General features: G+C 39.7%; 2 protein-coding genes across 5 annotated transcripts in view; both read left to right on the top strand.

The window, feature by feature from the left end:
- The window catches only part of LOC117199139 (zinc finger protein 677-like), a 545,188-nt gene that overhangs the window by 505,588 nt on the left and 14,702 nt on the right, over positions 1 to 24,898 (top strand). The window lies entirely within an intron of this gene.
- On the top strand, positions 779 to 12,093 carry LOC105748931 (zinc finger protein 84-like). Of its 4 annotated transcripts, none has more exons than XM_049703420.1 (5): positions 779 to 1,442; positions 4,272 to 4,455; positions 8,620 to 8,746; positions 9,032 to 9,124; positions 9,829 to 12,093. In XM_049703420.1, exons 2-5 carry the CDS (start codon positions 4,441 to 4,443, stop codon positions 11,472 to 11,474), a joined length of 1,881 nt encoding a protein of 626 aa, XP_049559377.1. In that variant the 5' UTR covers positions 779 to 1,442; positions 4,272 to 4,440; the 3' UTR covers positions 11,475 to 12,093. The 4 variants fall into 4 exon arrangements, with proteins under 4 accessions (XP_049559377.1, XP_049559376.1, XP_033273670.2 ...); XM_049703419.1 differs by having other exon boundaries at positions 779 to 2,800; XM_033417779.2 differs by lacking the exons at positions 779 to 1,442; positions 4,272 to 4,455 and having other exon boundaries at positions 4,470 to 8,746.

The raw sequence follows: 24,898 nt of genomic DNA, 5'->3' as shown, positions 1-24,898 counted from the left end.
AAAGCATTATGCTAAGTGAAAGAAGCCAGTTACAGAGACTAAATATTATATGACTGAACTTATGTCCAGAATAGGTAAATCTATAGAGACAGAAAGTAAATTAGTGGTTGCTTAGACATGGGGAGAATGGAAGTTGAATTGATAGTTATAAATATCCGCAATATGATTAAGAAAAAGATAACCAACCTAAAACAGAAAAAAATAATACCAGTAAATAAACAATTAATAAAATAAAATAATATTTTTAGTCGCCCTTAGGTTGGGCAAAATTAAAACGTTGATGAGGTGGTTAGAAAATAGGCACTCTGATAGAATTAGCCCTTTTCCCCATATATAAAATGAAGGTAATATTTATGTCCACCATCAATGGCTTTCAGAATATTAAGCAAGATAATGCAATTATTATGCATGAACATGTCCCCTATTCAAAAAAAAATGTGTATACACTTAATAAAAACTAGCTATTACTTTTCAGTTGGAGTTCTTGGAAGAAGCTGGATAGCAGCCAGTAAAGTGTACTCACTAACAAAACATGTTTGGACAACAATCTGGAAAAATCTATCCAATTAAAAATTGTCCTTCTCTTTGACTCAACAATTCCACTTCTATTAATTTCTTCATGAGAAAAATTATATGAAAACATTTGAATTGACAGAAAGCCTGCACAGAAATTTCTACCAACAATTTCTGGTCTTCCACCAGAAATTTCACCACCTTCCACCTCAGTCAGAAACATAACCCCTCCCTCACTATTAGCTCCACCCTCTCTACAGCCCTCTCACCTTTCACTCTGGAGGTGTCACCAAACTTCCACCACCAATTTTGGCTGAAGAAGATCTTTTCCTTCAACTAAATTTGTTTACTCTGTGCCCACAGTGAGGCATGCTACCTTCCTCTACCACCTTGGCTTCTCCAGACCCTAAACCTTTCTTCAGAAGCATTCCTGCAAGTCGCTCCACCTGTTCCCAACTCCCTAAAGGAAGACTCCTTTTCCCTTACGGATTTGAGCACCGTTGTCAGCATGGCTGCGCCCGCGCTGATGTTATGTAGCTTCGTAAGGTACCAGTTGCAAAGCGGAGGCAGACATCTTTGGGCTTGGGGCACCTTACCGGGAAGAGACCTGAATCCGGTGGAGATGGGCTAGAGCATGCGTATTACCCTTTGCGACGCTAGCGATTGACATAACGCAGGCAAGTTTTGTGGGGCAGGAAAAGTGGTTGTATGGCTGGTTTTCCAAGATGGCGGGCCCCACATAAATCAGCTAACAGGGCGCCGCCATACTCTGTCATAGTGTCTTTGTCTAAAAGAGGCGAAAGTTAAACGGCCTCTTGGCCGGTGGAAGGACGCCCCGGGGTGATGGTTGGCAGCCTGCAGATTCGGGTGCTACAGAGGATAAACTTGACCTGCGAGGTGGAACAGCCGGGTTTGTGAATCTGAAGAAAGTAATGGACTGTCCCTATTTGTACCCACCCAGCTGGCGCGCGAAGGATCTCTTAAGGGATCTCAGTTTCGCGTTCTGGGAGCAGAATCAGGTTGAGCTTTGCGGAGGTAGGGGAGGGATACTGGGAGTCTGTGGGAGGAGCAAGACCTTGTAGGGCAGGGGATGCATTCCGTTATTGAGGGAGTAGGATGGTAGGAAATGGGGCAGCCCTGGGGATGCTCAGGGTATTGGAGTAGCATGCAGAAAGATTGCGATGGCTTGGGGTTAGCATTTATAGGAGAGGTCAGTGACTGGGCTGTCTTGGAGGCAAATCAGTGTTTGGCATGATTTAGGGTGTGGGCTAGTGATTAAGATGCACTTAGGGGACAAGTCTGTGATTGGGGCATCTTTCGGGGAAAGGTTGATTGGGGGTGAATGACTGGTCAGTGATCGGGTATCCCTTGAAGGAAGTCAGGATTGGGGTGTCTTTGAGGGTGTGTCAGAGCCTGAAAAGGTCTTCTGGGGGAAGATCAGTTCTTAGGACAGCCTTAGAGGGATGTCAGCGATTGGAGCATCCCAGGAGGGTCAGTGACTGGGGAATCCTTGGTACATAAGTCAGTGATTGGGACGTCTTTGGGAAGGTTCACTAATGGGAGTGTCCATGAAGGGAGGTCAGTGATTGAGACATACTTGGTTGGCAGTTCAACGTGTTTGATGTCCTTTGCTTAGTGAGTGTTTGTGATGTACTTAGGGGAGGGGGTCGGTGATTGGGGTATCCTTCCCCAAATCACCCCAAGGCCAGTGAATGGGGTGGCCTTGTGGGGAGGTTAGGGCTTGGGGCAGCTTTGTTGCTTGTCTTTGAGGGTCTCCATTGGTCACTGAGAGTCATGGGGATCTGGGTGTTTGGGTCTGGATAGGCTAATGATAATCTGTTAGAAGTCATGAACTGTGAAGTAGCCATGTGGCCCATATTTTGGGTATGATGTAGTTCGGCATTTCTACCTGAGAGATTTATGGGAGTTGGAGCTTGAGCAGTCTCTGCATTTTAGAGGGCTTTGGGGATTTTAAAGCCCATTGACTTCTCATAGACTACATTAGTGCCTTCTTCAAAACCTGCTTTCCAACATCCTCTGTCCTCTAAATCAAGTCCCCGGGGCCGCACAGCAGGAGATGAGCGGCGGGCAAGCAAGCGAAGCTTCATCGGCCGCTCCCCATCGCTCACATTACCGCCTGAACCACACCCCCCTTCCGTGGAAAAATTGTCTTCCAGGAAACCGGTCGCTCGTGCCAAAAATGTTGGGGACCGCTGCTCTAAATCACCTCCTCCTCTCACTGTCTCCACGGTGCTTTGTAATGACCAAGATCTAAATAAAATCTAAGGTAAAATGCTTTTACGAAAGATGTGGTATCTGGCCCTCTAGTTTTCAAATTTACCGCATATTTCTCTGGGATCCTCCCATTTTGGACCTTCTGATGTATGAGAGGACATTCCCACAACCAAAATCTTGATAGCCAGAAATACACGTTGTTAAAATTTTGATATGTTTCCTTTTCCAAACTTTTCTGTTACTCATTTTATTACAAAGATGTGATAACACTGCATAAATGGCTTATAACTTGTCTTTTTAAAGAAACTTAACCTTCAAAAAAGAAAGTTAACCTTATACGATAAAATTGTACCAGATTACTGACTTTTGGTACAAAGTCTTATTGATAGCTGCACAGTATTCTATAATGTGGATCTCGTTGCAATGTTGACTGAAGTTATATTAAATCTTTGCAATAATTTGGATAGACATGACTTTAAAATATTCATATAGATCTGGACATTGCTCGTTAAGTTTATTCCTAGATCTTATCTATATTTGCTGCCGTTACAAATAGCTTCTCTTTCCCTTTAACTTTTTTTTTTTAATATTTATTTATTTACTTGGCTGTGCCAGGTCTTAGCTGCGGCGTGCGGGATCTTCATTTTGGCATGCGGGATCTTTTTAAGTTGCGGCATGCAGGATCTAGTTCCCTGACCAGAGATTGAACCCGGTCCCCCTGCATTGGGAGCGCGGAGTCTTAACTGCTGGACCACCAGGCAAGTCGCTTCCTTGAACTTTGAATTACTTTTATTTTATAGGTATAAAAGTAGATGATTAAAAAAATTCTTTTTTCATTTCCTTACTGAACTCTTATTATTACTAATGTGTTTAAAGTGATTCTTGTAGGTTTTCCAGGTAAGCAGTCAGCTGCAGTTAAGTTTAACTCAGAGAAAAGAACAGGGACTTTGGATTTCGGCAGACCTAGGTTTTTCTCCATATTCTGCCACTTACTATGTGAACTTGGGCATTTCTCAACCTGTGATTCTTTTCCCATTTGTTTAAAAAAAAACTCAGTACTAACTACTCATATAGTTAGAGTACCTAGCACATAGTAAGTACCCAAGACACGTTTTAGCAAGCAGTATTCCAGTATATATATACCATTTCTCTGGATTTTAGGCTTTTAAATTTTTCTTCTTTTTTTAAATTTCTTTATATAATGGTCCTTCTCTAAATGTAGATCTAGTTTTGAATAATTTTAGCACAATTACATAATTTAATGAAGATAGCTTTGTTGTTGATGTTTCTTTATTATAAAATAGTTAATGTTTGTTGTAAAATAAACCATCAAATAATACGTTACTTTTTTTCTTTATCACATTAACCAACCACCTGAAGAAAACATAATTAAATTTTAGATTTTTATATGTGTGTATATCTAAAATACATACACACATACAAATAAGGATGCACACAACTCAGAAAAATATTGTGCTCCCAGTTATAGTTTATTACAGCAGTGAATTTCTGTAATCCCCCAGGTCTTGGCTTCCTGGGATGAAGTAGTTCCAATGAAGGAAGGAACTGAAGGTACCAAGATCAACATTACATCCTTCACCAGAGACTCTGTACTGGAGCTTCAGGGAAGAAACCAGAATCAACAATAGAGCAGATATTAGAGTTGCTGGTTGTTCCTAAGGGCTCCAGAAAATGTCCAAGTCCCAGGTGAGTTGGGTTTTTTTTGTATATTTATTTTCCATTTGGCTTTCTAGTGGATTTTAGGAGGTTAAATACATATATTTAAAATATGTGTTTATTCAATATTTACGAAGACTACACTATACCAGATCAGCATGAAAAGATAAGTGTCAGAATTCAGGAAAAAGGACTGAGACAAAAGATCAACTTCACAGTAAGGACGCAATGAGAATATGTAAGTCATATGTTTATACAAATTGTTTAAAGTTAACACATAGATTATAGCCTGTGAGCTCTAAATATTTAATAAAATTGAGCACAAACTTGTCTCTAGTATCCCCTGTTCCAGTTATCTATTGCTGCCTACCAAGCCACCCCAAAGTCTAGTGGTAAACGTTTATTTTGATCATCCTCATGGATTCAGTGGGTCAGAAAGTGAGACAGGACCCTATGGTGATGGCTTTATGTTTTTGGGTTACAAAGACCATCCTCAGGTTCAGTGATTTACAAGAAGAACTCAACAGTACTCAGCAATGCAGTTATAATCAGAGTTATGGATTATTACAACAAAAGGATACAGATTAAAATCAGCAAAAGAGGAAGGTGCACAAGGCCAGGTCCAGGAGACACCAGGCAGAAGCTTCCAGTTGTTCCCTCTCAGATGGAGTCATGTGGACATTGTTTTATTTTCCCAGCAATGATTTGTAACAACACATATTGGGTATTGCTAATTAGTGTCTAGGCTTTTTATATGAGGTTGATTACACAGGCAATGGCTGACCTTAGTGTCCAGCCCTTTCAGAAGTCAAGTTGCTACAGTGTGGCCCAAGGCCTCCACCATAAATCACATTGATAGCAATAGACTATTTGGTGTGGCCCAATGCTCCTGTGTAAACAAAGATATTTCAAGGGCTTAGAGGTTACTTCCCATAAACTGGCAAGAGCCAGACCTTTCTTTGGCATGTGCAGGGTATGGACAATACAGACTTTCTGTGCTAATCCTTTACTGTACAGCTTGTCTTACACACCATGATGTCTGGAACTTCAGCTGGGAAGACTCAAATAGTTGGAGACTGGATTCATCTGGAGGCTTCTTCATTCCCATGTCTGTTTTCCAGGATCACTTGACTCAAAAGCTAGGCTTAGCTGAGGTTTTTGACCAGAGCACTTATGCATGGCCTCTCCATGTAGCTTGGAATTCTCACAGTATGATGCTGTATCCTGCGAGAAACAGACTGAAGCTACACTGCCTTTTCTGCCTTACCCTTGGAAGTTAGCATTTTCATTTTGTTACACTCTATTGGTTAAGAGCAAGTCACTAAGACCAGCTAGATTCAAGGGGAAGGGAATAGGGTCCACCTCTTGATGGGGAGTGGAAGAAGGTTTGCAGAAGGTTTTTTGGAATGGGAGATGAACTATTGTGGTCTTCTTTGGGAAATATAATTTACCACATGGTCATAATGAAAAAATTGTTGGTGATTTGTTTTGCCTTAAGGAGAAATCTCTTCTAGGAAAGTGAAATAGTTCATGTCCCTTAAGTAGGAAGAAATTTCTTTGATGGGTTATTATTTTGATAATATGGTGCTCAGTGCCTTCAGTGCAAGCCACTGATAAAGTGGTAAGTTTCGTTTGGTTATTTCTCAGCAGTCCTCAGATAAGCCAGTGGTGTCCTGCCAAAGCCAAAATCAGAGTGATCAGAGTGCTTCAGGGTTTCAAAACAGAGTAGCCCAAATCCATGGCCTCCTGGTGGCCTGGGGTGAAACCTAGATTATCAAGAAGAATGGATGGATTCTGTGACTATCAAATGGTCTTCCAATAACAGTTCTCAAAATTCAGTTTTTTATTTAAATCAGTGGTTCCCATCTGGGGATGATTTTGTCCCCCCAGGGCACATTTGAGAATATCTGGAGACATTTTTGATTGTCATGACTGGGGAGGGATATTAATGGGATCTAGTAGATAGAGGCCAGGGACACTGCTAAATATCCTACAATGCACAAAGCCTCCACAAAAAAAAAAAAAAAAAAGTCTCCATAACAGAGAATTATCCAACCCCTAAATGTCAATAGTGCCAAGGTTAAGAAATCCCAGTCTATATTAATTAACAAACAGTTCCAAGTTACCTTTACTAGCAAAGTCTTAGAATATTCCCATCATGATCTCTTCACACCCAAAAATGTAGTGTAAACTCTCAGTTCATTGTTAATACTTAACCTCTTTCTTTTAAAAATATCCAATATTAGTGAAGCTTAAAATATTCTCAGTGTTAAAGTTTCAAATAGTCTAGAAGTTTATAGAGCTAAACCCTTATGTCCTCCATCAGTCCTTTTTCTCTACCACCAAGATAAATAATCCAAAAACGTTTATGTGTATTATTCTGACTTCCAATGTCACTAGTTACATATGTAAATGTGAATTCATATGAATTTGAGTTGAGGTCCCTGGCTCACCCTCAAGCTCAATGATTCTCTAGAAGAACTCACTGGACTCAAGAAAGCAGTTATACTCACAGTTATGGATTATTAAAGTGAAAAGATGCAAATTAAAATCAGCAAAGGCAAAAGATACACAGAGGCAGGAGCTTCCAGGTTTGGGATTTTTAAAAAACGATACAAATGAACTTACTTACAAAACAGAAAGACTCACAGACATAGAAAACAAATTTAGGGTTACCAAAGGGGAAAAGTGGGGGGCAGGGATAAATTAGGAGTTTGGGGTTAAAATATACACACTACTATATAGAAAATAGATAACCAACAAGGACCTACTGTATACCACAGAGAACTATATTCAATATCTTGTAATAACCTATAATGGAAAAGAATCTAAAAAAGAATATATATATGTATATATGTACACACATACATATATATTTTTGTTTTTTTGTTTTGTTTTGTTTTGTTTTGTTTTTTGCTGTACGTGGGCCTCTCACTGTTGTGGCCTCTCCCGTTGTGGAGCACAGGCTCTGGACGTGCAGGCTCAGCGGCCATGGCTCACGGGCCCAGCTGCTCCGCGGCATGTGGGATCTTCCCGGACCGGGGCACGAACCCATGTCCCCTGCATCAGCAGGCGGACTCTCAACCACCGCGCCACCAGGGAAGCCCTACATATATATTTTTAACTGACTTACTTTGCTGTACACCTGAAACTGACACAACACTGTAAATCAACTATATATCAAAACACAAAAAACAAAGAACACTGATATAGTGTAGCCCAAGACCTCAGGAATATAAAAACATTCATCAGGCTGGATATTTCAGGGGTTCAAAGTTATCTCCCAGGAGCAAATCAAGGACAGGGCTTTCTTTGGAATGTACAGGGTTTGGGCAACCCAGGTCTGCTTTACTACACAGTACCTAAATATACACATTGTCATAACTAATGTTAGAGTTTATATACTTTCTTTTAACATATATACACTTAACCACTTATTTGGAAGTCTCTCCATTATCAGTATATAATTAACAAATAATAATAAGTGAAAAATGTTTTGAGTACACCACCTGCTCTAAATTCAATCATTTAATTTCACAACTTAGGAGGAAACGTATTTTCAGTGTTTTGAATGCTCATGGTTTCACTGTGCTATCATTCATATTACTTCTTTCTGGAATGCCATGCCACCTCTTCCCTCTGCAATTCACCGTAAAACATAGACTTGATCTCATAAGAATTAGTTCCAGATTCACCTCTGTGAAGTTTACCCTTTACAATTTTTCTCCTCCCCATTGATGCCCACATGGTATATATTTATATATACTTACTTGACATGTATAAATCTATTGTTCTCTTGTGCACTTACATCTCTCTCTTTGCAAGCTAGTGTGTTCCTTCAGGGTAGAAGTGAGACTTATTTACAAAGGAATGCTTGATATATTGTCTGACATATAGGTGCATACACACAGGTTGTGTGGGTTCCTAGATTAAAGGACTTAAGCATGTTCTCTATTCTACTCCTTTTTTTGTGAATGGATGAACATGTGAGTCAGTGAATGATTGGATGGAAGCACAAAGATAGGATATTTTAAGTAAAAAAATTGGTTTTCCTACAAAGTATAATGCAAAACTAGTTACATAGAAAGAAGTCAAATAGCTTACCATGGGAAAAGTAATAAGAATTTCCTATTTATCTTCCTAGTATGAACCAATGATGATCCCTTTAGTATGAATAGGAATGTTCTGTTACAGGTCTCACTGTCATTCAAGGATGTGGCTGTGGTTTTCACCTGGGAGGAGTGGCAGCTACTGGACCGTGTTCAGAAGAACCTGTATCAAGATGTGATGTTGGAAAATTATATCAACTTGGTATCAGTGGGTAAGAAGAGCGTTCCCTGGGTAATGTAGGCAACGGATTGCCTTTTCTTTCTCAGGGATGAAAGGGGTGGAGGCTTACAACTGCCTTACTTTTTTAGAATTGAGTTTCATACATCATAGATTTCAGTACCCTGTGGCCTCTAACAGTATTTTCCTCTCACTTCCAAAGCAAAAGTCCTTTACTTGGCTGAGGTGCAATTTGTTCAGCCCCTTAAATGTAACCTTTCCCAGTTTACAGAGGGCTTGTATTTGGGTCCATGGGTCCTCTGTAATTCCCCTTGAGTAGGGTATCAAGTTACCAAAACAGATGCATTCTACCGGTTAGAACAAGAAACACCATGGATAATAGAGGAAGAAAGCCAGAGTCAGATTCACCCAGGTGAGTGAAAAAATAGCCCTGTGGGATAAAAGGAAGTTAAAATCCTAGTTGGCCAGAAAGAGGGAGGTACCTCTGAAATGTCTGGAGAAATCTTGAAATTTTTAAGCTTTGAATGTGACTCAGAACAGCTGGCGTGAGCTCCCATATACATTAATATTGACTCCACTTTTTTTTTTTTTTTTGGCTGCACTGTGCAGCTTACGGGATCTTAGTTCCCTGACCAGAGATCGAACCCAGGCCCTTGGCAGTGAAAACGTCATGACTCCACTTTCTAATCTCTCTATATTAGGTCTCTTTTGCCCGGTTTTAAAAAGCACATTTCCTTATTTTAGATATTTTGATCAGATCCCTCTCTAGTCCATCTTGGAACTTGCTCTCCTAAATAATCTTTCTCCTTGTTATCCTCAGTTTACCTGCCTTCTCCTTGTCTCTACCTCCCTAATCCATGGTTATAGCTCTCTTTTCTTATATACTCAAGCATTCATAAATTCTCCTTTCTTCCCATTCTGTGTATCTCTCATGCCTCTTGTAGTTTATTCCTTCTTTTTTTTTTCTTTTTCATTTTCTTTATCTCCTTTCACTTATAAATGTCACAGACTTTAGGTATATACCCACAGTCTCCTTTCCTCTTCTCTCTTTGGCCTTTGCTGAGATTCTACTCCTTCTATTACATGGTCATTATGGATTCATTGGTCTCTTTCTAGAAGACACATGGCAAGTTGATAATCATAAAGACTGGCACAAAGGAAACCATGGCAACCTGGAAACTATGGAGAGTTACCACAAAGATAATGCATTTGGAAAAATATCTTCTCTGAGCTTAAACCTTGATATCTCCTTAGCACAAAGATCTCATACACTTGACATACTTGGGAAACATCTGAAACCTAATCTAGAGTGTATTACTCAGAATAAAAGCTATGCAAGAAATGAAGTTGAATTTATTCAATATGACAAATTATTTCTTTACACTAAGCATGAGAAAATTCATACTGGACAAAAATACAATGAATATAATCAACATATGAAAGTTTTCAGCCATAAGTCACAGCTTATTAAATATTGGAAAACTCAAACAGCAAAGAAACACTATAACTGCAGTGACTGTGGGAAAGCCTTTTCTCAGAAGTCGGACCTCATTAAGTATCAAAGAACACACACAGGAGAGAAATCCTTTGGATGCAGTAGGTGTCAGAAAGACTTCAGGCGGAAGTCCCATCTCATTTTACACCAGAGAACCCATACAGGAGAGAAACCCTATGAGTGCAACAAATGCGGGAAAGCCTTTACTGATAAGTCATGCCTTAATAAACATCAGAGAACTCACACAAGAGAGAAATGGTTTGAGTGTCATGCATGTCAGAAAGGCTTCAACGATAAGTCACAACTCACTTTACATCAAAGAACTCACACAGAAGAGAAACCCTACAGATGTGAAGAATGTCAGAAAAGCTTCAGCAATAAGTCACAGCTCATTATTCATCAGCGATCTCACACAGAAGAGAAACCTTATGGTTGCAGTGAGTGTGGGAAAACATTTCCCCTTAAGTTTAGCCTCATTTTACATCAAAAAACACATACAGGGGAAAAACCTTACGGATGCAGTGAATGTGGGAAAGCCTTCATCCAGAGATCTGAGCTCATTAGACATCAGAGAACTCACACAGGAGAGAAACCATATAATTGCAGTGACTGTGGAAAAGTCTTTAGTGTAAAGTCACTCCTCAATACTCACTTGAGAACTCACACAGGAGAGAAGCCCTACGGATGCAGTGAATGTGGAAAAACATTCTCCATCAAATTTAGTCTCATCCTACACCAAAGAACTCATACAGGTGAGAAACCCTATGAATGCAGTCAGTGTCAGAAAGCTTTTACCCAAAAGTCACATCTCACTATTCATCAGAGGTCTCACACTGGAGAGAAACCTTATGAGTGCAGTGAATGCCACAAAGCCTTCAGCCGGAAGTCATATCTCCTTATTCATCAGAGAATTCACTCAGGAGAGAAACCTTATGAATGCCATGAATGTGGGAAAGCTTTCTGTCACAAGTTTAGCCTCATCATTCATAAGAGAATCCATACAGGAGAGAAACCCTATGGATGCAGTGACTGTGGGAAAACTTTCCCTATCAAGTTTAGCCTCGTTTTACATCAGAAAACACATACAGGAGAAAAACCTCACGAATGCAGCGAATGTCAGAAATCTTTTGCCCAGAGGTCACATCTTATTATACATCAAAGAACTCACACGGGTGAGAAACCTTATGGATGCAGTGAGTGTTGGAAAACTTTCTCCCACAAGTTCAGCCTCATTTTACATCAGAAAACTCATAGAGAGAAATTGTGAAGAAATATCCAAACGATATCCAGAAGTTGTCATTGAAAGGAAATAGCTCCTTACACTCCAGAGTTTACATAGGAGTGAAACCTTAAGACTGCAGCAGATGTGGACCTGTTTTCTTTTCAGAATCACAACTTATTACTTATCAGAGAGCGGTACTGCATAGAATGCCAGACAGGAGGAAATACCTTTCCCAATGAATGTCAATTGAATGTAGCCCAGAGAGAATAAATAGGAACTTCTGCATATGTTTTAATCGTGGGGATGTTGTTGGTATGAAATTCAGCTACATTGGTATCAGAGAATTGACATTCAGGGGAAAAGTCTATGCTTTAAAGAATCTTGGAATCATGCTTTCATGGGTATCATTTTATGAGGGAATTAACTTTCTGTAACTGTGACATAATAAACAGCACTATAGAAAGTATTAAATATGTAAATAAATACAGTAGTCAGAAAACAAAGCAAAAGTTATATCAGAACCATGTGAGAATATGTAAGTGTTTTGTACCTATTTTTATTATAAAATGATTGTTTGTATTTGGGAATTGCGTGTGTTAGCCTAACAGTTGTGACTTCCTAGTCCATCTGCTTAAATGTCATAAAACTTTACCATAGAATATCTGCACTGAGCCTTTGTATCATTACAATGCTACATAAATTGTAACTGAACTACATGGTTCATTATTTTAGTAAAAACTCTTAAGGGCTTCCCTGGTGGTGCAGTGGTTAAGAATCCACCTGCCAATGCAAGGGACATGGGTTCAAGCCCTGGGCCGGGAAGATCCCGCATGCCGTGGAGCAACTAAGCCTGTGCGCCACAACTCCTGAGCCTGAGCTCTAGAGCCCACAAGCCACAACTACTGAGCCCATGTGCCACAACTACTGAAGCCTGCGCGCCTAGAGCCCGTGCTCCGCAACAAGAGAACCACTGTAATGAGAAGCCTGTGCACCTCAACGGCCCCCGCTCGCCCCAACTAGAGAAAGCCTGCACGCAGCAACAAAGACCCAACTCAGCCAAAAAAAAAAGAAAAAATCTTAACACTGAATATCTCATCTCCTCTACCATGCCCCACTGTATGCTGGTATTAGTAAGTGGGCCTGGAAATTTTTGAGTCTCTCTTGAGTGAAACTTTCTTTCATCGATTCTAAGATGGAAAATTTTCCCCACGTATTAATAACTCTGAAGTTAAAATACAGCATACAGTTGATGGCTTGACATATTTATTTATTGGAAGTTAACAACATTTTTAATTTTACTGCTGCTTTTTCTATTATAAACTACATCAAGGTGTGAATGGGGCTGAGGCCGCAACATTAATTTTTTTTTTTTACAATTACATTATTTTATTTAGGTTTCTTTAAGGAATTTTTGTATATTTTACAAATCTTAAATTTTATAGCATATATATAGGAACATATTTATAGAAATATATAGAAATAGAAAATACGTAACCTGGAGGGACAATTCTGAAACACCAGATCCTAAATGATACAAGGCCATTTGTGGACAAAAGTCTCACCTGCTATTTTTCTGGTTACCAATTCTGATGTGTTGCAGAGTGGGAGGGGGTTTCCCTATGCCACTAAGAAATTCTTAGACCCTGACTGTCCTACAATTCAAATCAAATCTGACCTATCTACCCAGAGATAGCATAAGATTCCATAGGTTAAGGGTTCAGTCTTATATGGCTGTCCTCTCCACTTCAGAGGATAGCAAGTCCAGATTGTCCCCTGTGCTCCTCACCAACAGGCTACAAATTGGAGGTTCCGATGACTCCCTCCACAGATTCAATAATTTGCTAGAGAGGCTCACAGAACCCACAGAAACATTTTACTTACTGGATTATTAGTCTATTATAAAAGGGTATAACTCAGGAACAGCCAGATACAAGAGAGGCATAGGACAAAGTATGGGGAAAGGGTGCAGAGCTTCCATGCTCTGCCTAAAATGTGACTCTTCCTGAACCTCCACATGATCACCAAACCAGAAGCTCTCCAAATCCCATTCATTTGGAGGCTTTGTTACATAGGCATGATTGATTAAATCATTGGCCATTGGCTATTTTTTTTTACAGTGTGATATCAACATGTTTATCTGAAAAATAAATAAGTGTACATATAATATATAAATTCATACAATCTGAGTAACTACTGCAGAATATTTTTGTCATTGTAGTTGAACATCAGAAGATACTCCTATGAAAAACTTTAACCCCAAACCATATTTTTGACAGTGTAATTATCCACAGTTTTGTACATTTTAGAGTTCACTATGTTTGATGGCAACTAAGCTGAAAAAATATGCTAATTTTTCCTTCTTATCACCATCATGTGCAAATTACACATATTCTTGATGAACGCAAATGTTACTAAATTCTGCATGTAAATGATATTTAAGTTTTGATGATTTCTTAATTTTTTCACTGATTCTTTTGCCAGTATACCTCCACAAATTACATACCGCATACCCAGAACCCACAAAATTCAAAATTTCTAGAATCCAATAAAGATTACCAAGCCTACAGAAAACAGGAAACTATGATCTAAACTGAGGAGAAAAATCTATCAGAGTTGACACAAATGTTAGCATTGGTAGACAAGGACATTAAAAGAGTTATAACTGTAATCCATAAATTTTAAAAGTTAAGTAGAAACATAGAAGATATTTTTAAAAACCCAAACTGAATTTCTTTTTTTTTCTCCACAACTCACACACACACACACTGTATTTTATTTTTACAAGAGATAAACTGACACCAAGCATTGTAAATGGATGACCACAACAAAAGCAACAATGATTGCAATTACCAAACACGAAACACACTCATACTATGTCATAATATTGACATTCAGTCCAGTAATCCTCCACTGTAACAGCCCCTCTACTTTGCAGTGAAAATTGATTTGTATATTTTTTCCCTCTGAGTCCTTGTGGGATTTTTTTTTTTTATTCAAACAGAAAGTCACAAAAATTATAATCACCTTCATCAGTTCACTCAGTCCCATGTAATTAATTATTTTTCATCTTGATCTTTGTTAGCATTTTTATGAATTCATCAGTTTTCCATTAGAGTTCTGAAAATGCTTATTCATTCAGTTCAGCAGTATAGTCAGTTACCAGAAACCTGTAGTTGTCAGAGTCTTTTCCATGAATTCCTTGAAGATGAAACCCCTTTATATGAACATTTTTGTGAAAGCATCAGAGTACACCCAGAACTGTTTGTAAATGACAAAAGACTTAAAAATGACCATGGTTAAAGATTTGATGAAGGGCTTCCCTGGTGGCGCAGTGGTTGAGAGTCCGCCTGCCGATGCAGGGGACGCGGGTTCGTGCCCCAGTCCGGGAAGATCCCACATGCCGCGGAGCGGCTGGGCCCGTGAGCCATGGCCACTGAGCCTGCGCGTCCTCCACAATGGGAGAGACCACAACAGTGAGAGGCCCGCGTACCACCAAAAAAAAAAAAAAAAAAAAAGATTTGATGAAAGTTCATAATAATGCAACTGACAAGGAAATTTAGTTATTTCTGAGATATACATTTTAAAGTAATAACTAGAATTGTGACTTATAACATTATACCAGAATATATAAGATTTTTAGAAATTTCATGTAATGTCTGAAACATTTATATTAACATATTTCCACACAAATAACCCAAAGAAAGTTTAGTGTTAGTTGTTTTTCTTTTTTGTTTGTTTGTTATTTTATACTGCAGATTCTTATTAGTCATCAATTTTATACACATCAGTATATAAATGGGCTTGACATATTTAAATGGAGAACTTGGTACATAAAATAGTAGTGTATCATACAACCGAAGTTATCTTAGATTGGATGAAATACAGTAGAAGTCAACATCTTTATAATTTTCTTTCTTCTAAACCAGCCACATATTTAGGGTTTGAAGATGATGAATGTTCACAGGTTTTATACCCCATTTGAGTTATAAACAGTTTGAGCGAAAGTCCCCGGTATCAGAAGATAAAATTAAATATTAGCTTGAGTCCTGGTATTGCTTGATTGGATAATGTGTTTTGTTCCTATGGTCAAATAAAATGGTCTCCTATTTCCCCCATATTGCACAAGATGTACTTCCTTTTGAAAGAGCATAAGCCAAACTTTAGATATGTTTTTATTAATCCCTTTCTAGAATGTAACTGCAAAGTCTCAAATTCTTTTCTGAAATGGGGATTAAACTCAAGTTACAATGAGCTTGACTTTAACTTTACAAGATTTGGTTTCCTTTTCAAGCATAACATTTTACTTTAAAATAAAACACAGACATCAACAACAGTAAGAACAAGCTGCAGACTGGAAGCATATATCGCAACACTTAACTGAAAAAGACGAAAACTTGGACTGTAAAAAGAGCTCTTATGAATCTGGGGATGCAGAAGAATTAGGATCACTAAGACAAAGTCTCAACATCCAGTTTGACAAGGGTTAAGTTGTAATCCACTGCAGTTGCTGATCAACAGTGCACTCTGAGAGGAATTTAAATAGAAAACAGAATGAGGCACTCTGGGCTTAGAATGTACATGAATAGGCAAGCCCCATAGGTAGTTAGATGAATATCTCAGGAAGAATTTTAATGACACTGGATTCTCACATCTTCCCATACAGAAATAAGCCCTAAAAAGATTAACTTGAGACATGTTTTTCTTTATGATTAGCAATAAATCTTTTACCAAGATGTATGCCTGACTGCATGTAGTTCCTAGCCAAAACTCATATATAGAAGGGCTTCTCCCCTACCTCTTCAGAGCGATTTCCTCAGAGCTAATGTCACCACAAAACTGGGTTCATCTCTTGGTGACTGCCGAGCCAACAGGCACAACCAAGCCAAAGATGGGGAGAAGGAAGGATTTATTACTTGTAGTAAGTAAGAAGAACACCATGGATCTTTTCCAAAGCAGTGTCTCCCCGGAACAGCAAAACTGGGGAAGTTCTAAGCTAAGGGTACATGCATATTCAAGAAGGGGCTTGAGCAGAGGAGAATTCAGCATAAAACTGGGGCAAAAGTTGACAGTGTCCAAACTTTAGTTGACTGAAGTCAGGAGAGTCAAGATCATCATTCTCTCCTCTACCTAAGTGAGGGCCTTAGTTCCTGTGCAACTCAAAGATACATTATTATGTATATCCCTTGAGGAGGAACTAGAACTCTGCTTTATCACTGCACTATTGTTTGACTGCCTTTCCTCTGTTCCAGCATTCCTTTGTTCCCTTAAGATCATTGATTATTGAGACCTGTTCAAGGGCAAGAATTATGGTTAGGCTTAGATGACAAAATGCCTTAGGCCAAAATGGGTCCTCTCATGTCAAGAAAGCCATTCCTGGTTCTCTGTCTCCAAGGACCCCCTAACCTATATGCTTATACTAACTGAGTGACTGCCTCCCGGGCTATGATCCTCAGCAAGAACCTGAATAAAACTTACAACTCACAACTCTTATGTTGCGTGTCTTTAAGTCAACAAATCAATAAGAAAATGACAACAGAGTAAAAATCAATAGGCAAATATCCATGGAAGAGGTGATTCTGAATAGCCAATTAACAGGAAAAGACACTACACTTCACTTTTAACTGGAAGCAGGCCAATTTGTGGAGGGCCGGTTCTCAGATTTTATTTCTTTCAACTTAAAAAAAAAATTTATAGCAAGTCTTACCTGATAGGATAGTTTTAATAGCTTTGGGGGACATATCTGTAAAGTTACCGTTGACCGACTTATATGTCTTAAAAGTTTGTAAGGAATACTTGATTTGTCTCTGCCTTAGTGAAACAGGAAGGAAGGGGGCAGGGTACAGCCATTGAAAGAATGACACAGCCATTGAGGATATGATATAAACTGGTTAGAACTTGCTAGGCCCAAGATTTGACTTCCCATAGACCTTGAACCTCATTATACACTCACTGTAATACATTAACATGCTAAATGACACATCCACCAGTGCCATGACAGTTCCAAGCCTGAACAAGAAGGACCAAAAAGTGGGTGGTGGCCCAATTCCTGAAAATTCCTGCCCTTTCCCCCAAACAGCTGGAATAATCCTCCCACTTGTTAGCCTATGAAATTACTCGGGCAGCTCTCACCTTCTGCCTATGGAATGTGTGCTTCTCCGTATAAGCCAGCTTTCACTTTATTATTGCTCGCTCTTGAATTCTTTCCTGCAAGAAGCCAAGGAGTCTCTTGAGACCTGGGATGTGACCATTCTCTTGCTCTCCCCTTCTCCTGCAACAATAGCTCACTGCTGCTATAGCTGGAAGGAGCTTGGACTAAGATGCAGAGATAGCGTAAGGGGTGAACAGAGAGAAGGGGCTGGACATAAAAAAGTGACAAAGCAGAACACAGATGCTCCAGAATCGTCTCCCAATAATCTCAGATATAAGCAGAGGTGCTAAGACCTTGATGACATAGTCCCAGAAAGAATGGTTGTGTGTAATTTTGAAACCTAGCAGAACCCTGTGGGTCCTCCCGGGTATAAAAGCCTTTCTGTGTCCCCCCTTTCTAGTTCGTAGGAAAAAGTCTTCAGCCTCCTAGACATTCCATGAGTTCCAAAGGGCAGATTCAAATAGCTTCTAATTAGGGAAGTAAGGAACGCAGTAACAAAGGAAAAGCAGTCAAGAAACAATAGTGCCGCGGTAAAGCAGGGTCCTGGTTCCTCCTCAAGGGATACACATAACAATATACCTTTGAGTTCTGTAGCAACTAAGGCCCCCACCCAAGCAGAGGATGGTAACTTCAGGCTGGGCAAAAGATTCCTGGACACCGCCCTATTACCTCACCACCAATCAAAAGAAAGTCACATATCCTGCAGCCCTCACCCCAAATTTTACCTTTAAAAACTCTTCCCCCAAAACCATCAGGGAGCTCGGGTTTTTTAAGCACGAGCCACGTATTCTCCGTTCTTGGCCCTGCAATAAACCTCTCTCTGCTCCAAAGTCCAACATTTGGGTTTGCTTAGCACACGAATTTGTGTTCAACAGCAATTTCTTCAAAAAATATTGGCACTGCATTGCTGATGCTCTGACAGCATCACAGTAGCTTTTGTATCCACTTAATTCATAGACCACAATTTCAAATTTCAACACTTGGTGTTTTCCGAACTGGCCTGAAACAAAAGACAACCTCGACAATGAATTCACACTTTGACCCGCACTCACCTGCTAAGTCTAACCTCACAAGCTGAGATGCAGGGACTTGTCATGGGCCCTTCTATTACCCAAGCTTGGCGGGCCATCCTCCTGTTCACTTTGGGGGGAGAGGGGGAGTGTTCTCCGCTGTACGGACACCTGAAATTCCTCTGACATGGCCGCGCTCATTGGGCGTTTCTTTCTTGACCGCTGAAGTGGACGGCGCCCGCGCCATGTTTGCCTTGTATAAGCTCGAGCCTTTGAAACTATGTAGCTTGTGCAGTGTTGTTCGCAACTCTTCCAGCCTCGCCACACAGGGGATGAAGTATCAGGTGAGGGAACAGTTCAGGGGCCTTTTACTGGTCTCGAGCCATACGGATTAGTGGCGCAGAAACAGCTATCTCTGTTCTGAATGATAAATACTCAAAGATGGCTGCCCCCAGGGAGGCGAGGCGCAGAGGGCGCAGACACATTACCCTCTAAGAAGAAGCCGGAAGTCCAATTGTCCGTGCTGCGTAGAAAAGTTTCAGTCCCTCATCGGCCGCCGTAGTCCGGTGCCGAAGCTGGCTTTAGAGAACCCGAAATGAGAGGATTCACATGTGTAGCCGCTAGGAGATCGGAGTGGGATCAAGAGGAAATCAGGTCAGTGTGTGACTCTCTCCGTGGGATAGGTTAAGGGGTGAGAGAGGATCTGTGGGCGTCCGTGTAGGTAGGAGCCGCAGAGTCCGCGGGGAGAGCTGGTGGTCTGGCACCATGGGTCTGAAGTTGGGATGCCTTTGCTGTCGGGCATGGGGGAGCTCTCGTGGTCGTGCATTAAAGGTCCATAGAAATCAAGGACTCAGAGTCCTGAGGTCAGAGTTTGGGGTCTTTGCAGTTCACTTTGTTAGTAGGGCTCAGTCATTGGGAACGGGAGGGGGGTTGGTATTTGTCAATGTAAGTGGTGTTTGAATTAATTTGGCGCTCAGTGACGGAGTAGCCAGGGGTGAGATAGACCAGATGAACGCTACAATTCCCTTCAGTCCTTGAAGCCCACTTTCCTCTCCAAGGACTGCTTTGGAAGTCTCCTTAGGGTGCTACATCACCTTCTCCTTTCGTCCCCACGGATACGAAATTTAGGGAGATCAAGCATTAAGCAAATCTAAAGTGGTAAACTTTCTAAGATGAGGTTTCTTTCCTCCTTACTGAGAGTTTACTTGAATATTTCTTTTCAGATTCTTTTTTTTTTTTTTTTTTTTTTTTTTGCGGTACGCGGGCCCCTCACTGCTGTGACCTCTCCCGTTGCGGAACACAGGCCCAGTGGCCATGGCTCACGGGCCCAGCCGCTCCGCGGCATGTGGGATCTTCCCAGACCGGGACACGAACCCGTGTCCCCTGCATCGGCAGGTGGACCCTCAACCACTGCGCCACCAGGGAAGCCCTTCAGATTCTTTTTGACACCAGTAAAATAACCCTTCTGGTCCGTCAGATTCTGTTTCCCAACTTTTATTCAAATGTTAGTATATTTCAAGTTTTGTCTTGTTATTTTCTCTTAATTTTCATAATTCAGATAAACTATGGAAACAGGTGTAATTTGCCTCTTTTTAAAAAGTTAATTTCATATTTTAAACATTTCCATAACACAAATTCTCTTAGTTATTACTTTTAGGATTACATTAGGATTTGGTATTTACCCGAGGGTTTGTTTCCCTGACCCACATCTCCTTCTTGGTTTTTTGCCTTTGTTGCAATTGAAATTAGGGTCTTTTTATTTTCTTCTAATTTTTATCTCCTTTCAATTTCTTTAACATAGTAAAACAATTTAAAAATATATTATTAAATACTTTCTTTTTTGGTTACTACACTGAAATTTTATGATTACTAATAGCTTTTTCCAACTCAACAGTTCATTATGAAATTAAGAACTTAACATTTTATTATGAAAAATTCCAAACATAGCAAAGTTGAATGAATTTTACAGTGCACATGTACTATACCCACCACTCAGATTGTACCATTAACATTTTACTATATTTGCTCTGTCAGTTATCTATCCATCCCTCCATTCATTAATTCATCTTGTTTTTCTTTTTTTTGATTACTTTTATTTATTTATTTTTCTGGCCTCACCGGGCGGCATGCGGGATCTTAGTTCCGGGACCAGGGATGGAACCTGTGCCCCCTTCAGTGGAAGCTCGAAGTCTTCCCCACTGGACCACCAGGGAAGTCCCTCTTTCTTTTTTAAAAAAAATTTTGGTGCATTTCAAAGTAAACTGCAGACATCAGTATACTTTCCCCTAAATACTTAAGCATTTCTATCAACTACAGTTCTTCCAATAGCTTAATTAATTCCTTTATATTTTCCAAGTGAATGATGATCTGAGCATTTCCAAATAATATTGTCCCAGTGACAAATGTATGGATTTGCGAATGAAATGAATCTGCTCTTACTGATGAATAACTGTGATAGTGTGATTTTCAATAAGAAATATTTCGTCTTGGTCCTGTTTCTGTCACAGAGCTCCTAAAACTTTGGACTTTTCAAAGTTTTGAGAGTGATTTTCGTGTCTCTTGTTATGTTAATGGAGTGACTTTTGGAATGCACCTAAGGATGGGGCTAGTTGTCTGTACTGCCAACCATGTGATTAGAGGGTCGGAACTTTCAGTCCCACTCCCTGACCTCTTGGGAGGAGAAACGGCTGGAGATTGAATCAACCACCAATGGCCAGCCAGTTACTCAATCATGCCTATATAATGAAGCCTCTTTAAAAACCTAAAAGGAAGAGATTCAGAGAGCTTCCGGTTGGTGAACTCGTGGGGGTACTGGGAGAGTGGCTTTCCTGGAGAGGGCATGGAAACTCCATACCCTTTCCTCATGCCTTCCCCACTGCATCTCTTCCATCCTGTTGTTCCTGAGTTATATTCTTTTATAATAAACCGGTAATCTAGTATGTAAAATATTTGAGTTCTTGAGCCACTCTAGAAAATTAATTGAACCTGAGGAGAAGATCTTGGGAACCTGTGATTTATAGCCAGTTGGTCAGAAGTACAGGTAATAATCTGGACTTGAGAATGGCATCTTATGTGATGGTGGGTGGGTGAAGGGGGGGTGGGAGGGCAGTCTTGTGTGACTGAACCCTTAACCTGTGGGATCTGATGCTGTCTCTGGGCAGATAGTGTCAGAACTGAACTGAAGTAGGATTCCCAGCTGGTGTCAGGAGAATTGCTTCGTTGTATGGGGGGGATCCCCTTCCCTCCACCACAATTTGGAATCAGGTCCAGAACACTTATTTAGTTACTGAACCTGAGTCTTGTTCTTCATTTGTGCAAATAAAAGTTTAGTCCCTCTCTCAAGTTTGCTGAGAATTAAGGGAATTAAAATATATAAAATTGTGACGGTTAGTGGCACATACATGGTAGAAATAAACAGCTGCTATTTTTCTGTGTTTGTACTTTCATACTTTGTAAAATTTATCACTCATGTCATTTACTCATTTTTTTGTAATGAAAACTTAAAAGACGATAAACTTACAGTAATAATTAGGCAACAATAATTTTATATTCTATTACACATATTTTACATACTTGTGAAAAGATAATTAAGAAAATAAAATGACCTATCTAATAATATCTAGGTATAATCACATTAACTTTTTGGTATCGGTATTTTTTGGTATGTCTGTATAAATATATGCACACAAAAATGTCACCTGCCATTCCAGTAAACAAGGAATGTTGCCCCCCATCAGCCACTGCATCAGCACGCCCCCACCCCAACCATGGTGCACCCAGAGGGGAATTCAGGATGGGGAAAAACAGGATACTGGCCCTAGATTGTTAAGATGCATATCTAAGGAATAATTTCAACGAGCCCAGACTCTTGCATCTTCCCATAGAAAACCACTAAAATCATTAACTTGAGATACGGTTTTTTTGTGATTAGCAGTTATCTTTTCACATTCAACTACATATTTCTTTTTCAGCAAAAACTTATGTATATGTCCTGGGTCCTCCTTAGCTTACCTCAGCAGTTCCTCAGCTACTGAGAGGTTGCCTCCCAGGCTGTAGTCCCCGTAAGGTCTTTGAATAACACATAACTCTCAACTTTTAGGTTGTGCATTTTTCTTCAGACATGTTTTACACATTTTGTATTATGGCAGAAAAACATTTATGCTACATATAACTTTGAATTACATATTTTTTCACTACATATAGAATGTTTTAAATAGCTGCACAGTATTCCATTGAAAGTTTATATTAATCAGTTAATCCTCTATCACTGCATCTATATAATACTTTATGTATACATTTATGTATAAATATATAAATATATTATGTATACATTTATGTATATATATACACACATTTATAGGAATATGTATCTTTGCATGCTTATGCCATTATTTCCTTTGCAGAAATTTCTAGAAGTAAAAGTTTTCATTACCAATGATAACTATTTTGAAATTTTCAGTATACAGTGTTAAAATATTCCACTAAAATGTTCCGCCATGTAACAGACATCAATTTTCTTTTATATAATTCTATCAATTTCTTTTTGTGGTAAAACACACTTAACATAAGATTTATCATTTTAACCATTTTAAAGTGTATAATTCAGTGACATTAAGTACAGTCACAACATTGTACAAACATCATCACTATCTAGTTGTAGAACTGTTTTATCATCCCAGATGGAAACTATGCATCCATTAAGTACTCACTTCCCATTCCTGTCTCCCCCGCCAGTTCCTGGCAAGCACTAAATGCCTTTTTGTCTCTATAGATTTGCCTATTCTGGACATTTCATATTAATGGAATCATATAATATGTCACCTGTTACTTCTGACTTCTTTCATGTAACATACTGTTTTCAAGGTTCATGTTGTAGCTCCTTTGAGTACTTTATTCCTTTTTATGGCTAATATTTCACTTTATGGATTTTGTTTATTCATTCATCTGTCGATAGACACCCCATTTTGTTTATTCATTCATCTGTTGATAGACATTTGGGTTGTTTCCACCTTTTGGCTATCATGAGTAGAGCAGCTCCGAAATTTGAGTACAAGTTTTAATACCTGTTTTCAGTTCTACTGGGCATATACCTAAGAGCAGAATTGCTAAGTCAATAGTAATTCTGTATTTAACTTTTTGGGTAACCGCCAAACCGTACTCCACAGAGGCTGCACCACTTTACATTGCCTCCAGCAATGTATGAGGAATCTAATTCTCCACATCCTTGCTAACACTTATTATTTTATTTATTTTTATGGCCATGCTGTTGGTTATGAAGTGGTAAAGTGGTATCTCATTGTGGTTTTGATTTCTATTTCCCTAATGACAAATGATGTGCCATCTTTATACGTTCTTTGGAGAAATGTCTATTCGAGTCTCTTTGTCCACTGTTTAAATTGTCTTTTTGTTATTGAATTGTAATTGTTCTTTATATATTCTGCTCACTAGACCCTTAATCAGTTATATTATTTGCAAATATTTTCTCCCATTCTGTGGGTTTCCTTTTCACTCTCTTGGTAGCATCTTATACAGACTACTTTTAAATTTTGATGAAGTCTAGGCGCTTCCCTGGTGGTGCAGTGGTTAAGAATCCGCCTGCCAATGCAGGGGACATGGGTTTCAGCCCTGGTCCGGGAAGATCCCATATGCCGTGGAGCAACTAAGCCCGTGTGCCACAACTACTGAGCCTGCACTCTAAGGCTGCGAGCCACAACTACTGAAGCCTGCGCACCTAGAGCCCGTGCTCCCCAACAAGAGAAGCCACCGCAGTGAGAAGCCTGTGCACCAAAACAAAGAGTATCCCCCACTCGCCACAACTAGAGAAAGCCCACACGCAGCAACGAAGACCCAATGCAGCCAAAAATAAATAAATAAAATAAATTTAAAAAGATTTTTTGACGAAGTCTTATTTTGTTTTGTTCTTTGTATTTTTTGGTGTCATATCTAAGGCTCTGTTGCCCAAATTTGAGGTCAGGTCGATTTATGCCTAGGTTTTCATCTAAGAGTTTAATAGTTTTACCTCCTACGTTTTTCTTTTGGCACTTTGACTTAAGAAGGCGCTGCCTTTTTTTTTTTTTCTTTTCTTTTTATCAATTTATTTATTTATTTTTGGCTTTCTCTAGTTGGGGCGAGAGGAGACTACTCTTCATTGCAGTGTGTGGGCTTCTCATTGCAGTGGCTTCTCTTGTTGTGGAACACAGGCTCTAGGTGCGCGGGCTTCAGTAGTTGTGGCATGCAGGCTCAGTAGTTGTGGCATGTGGGCTCTAGACGGCAGGCTCAGTAGTTGTGGTGCGTGGGCTTAGTTGCTCTGT

Source organism: Orcinus orca, chromosome 20, assembly GCF_937001465.1.
Source record: "Orcinus orca chromosome 20, mOrcOrc1.1, whole genome shotgun sequence".
Lineage (NCBI taxonomy): Eukaryota > Metazoa > Chordata > Mammalia > Artiodactyla > Delphinidae > Orcinus > Orcinus orca.
This window is presented reverse-complemented; position numbering and strand designations above follow the sequence as displayed.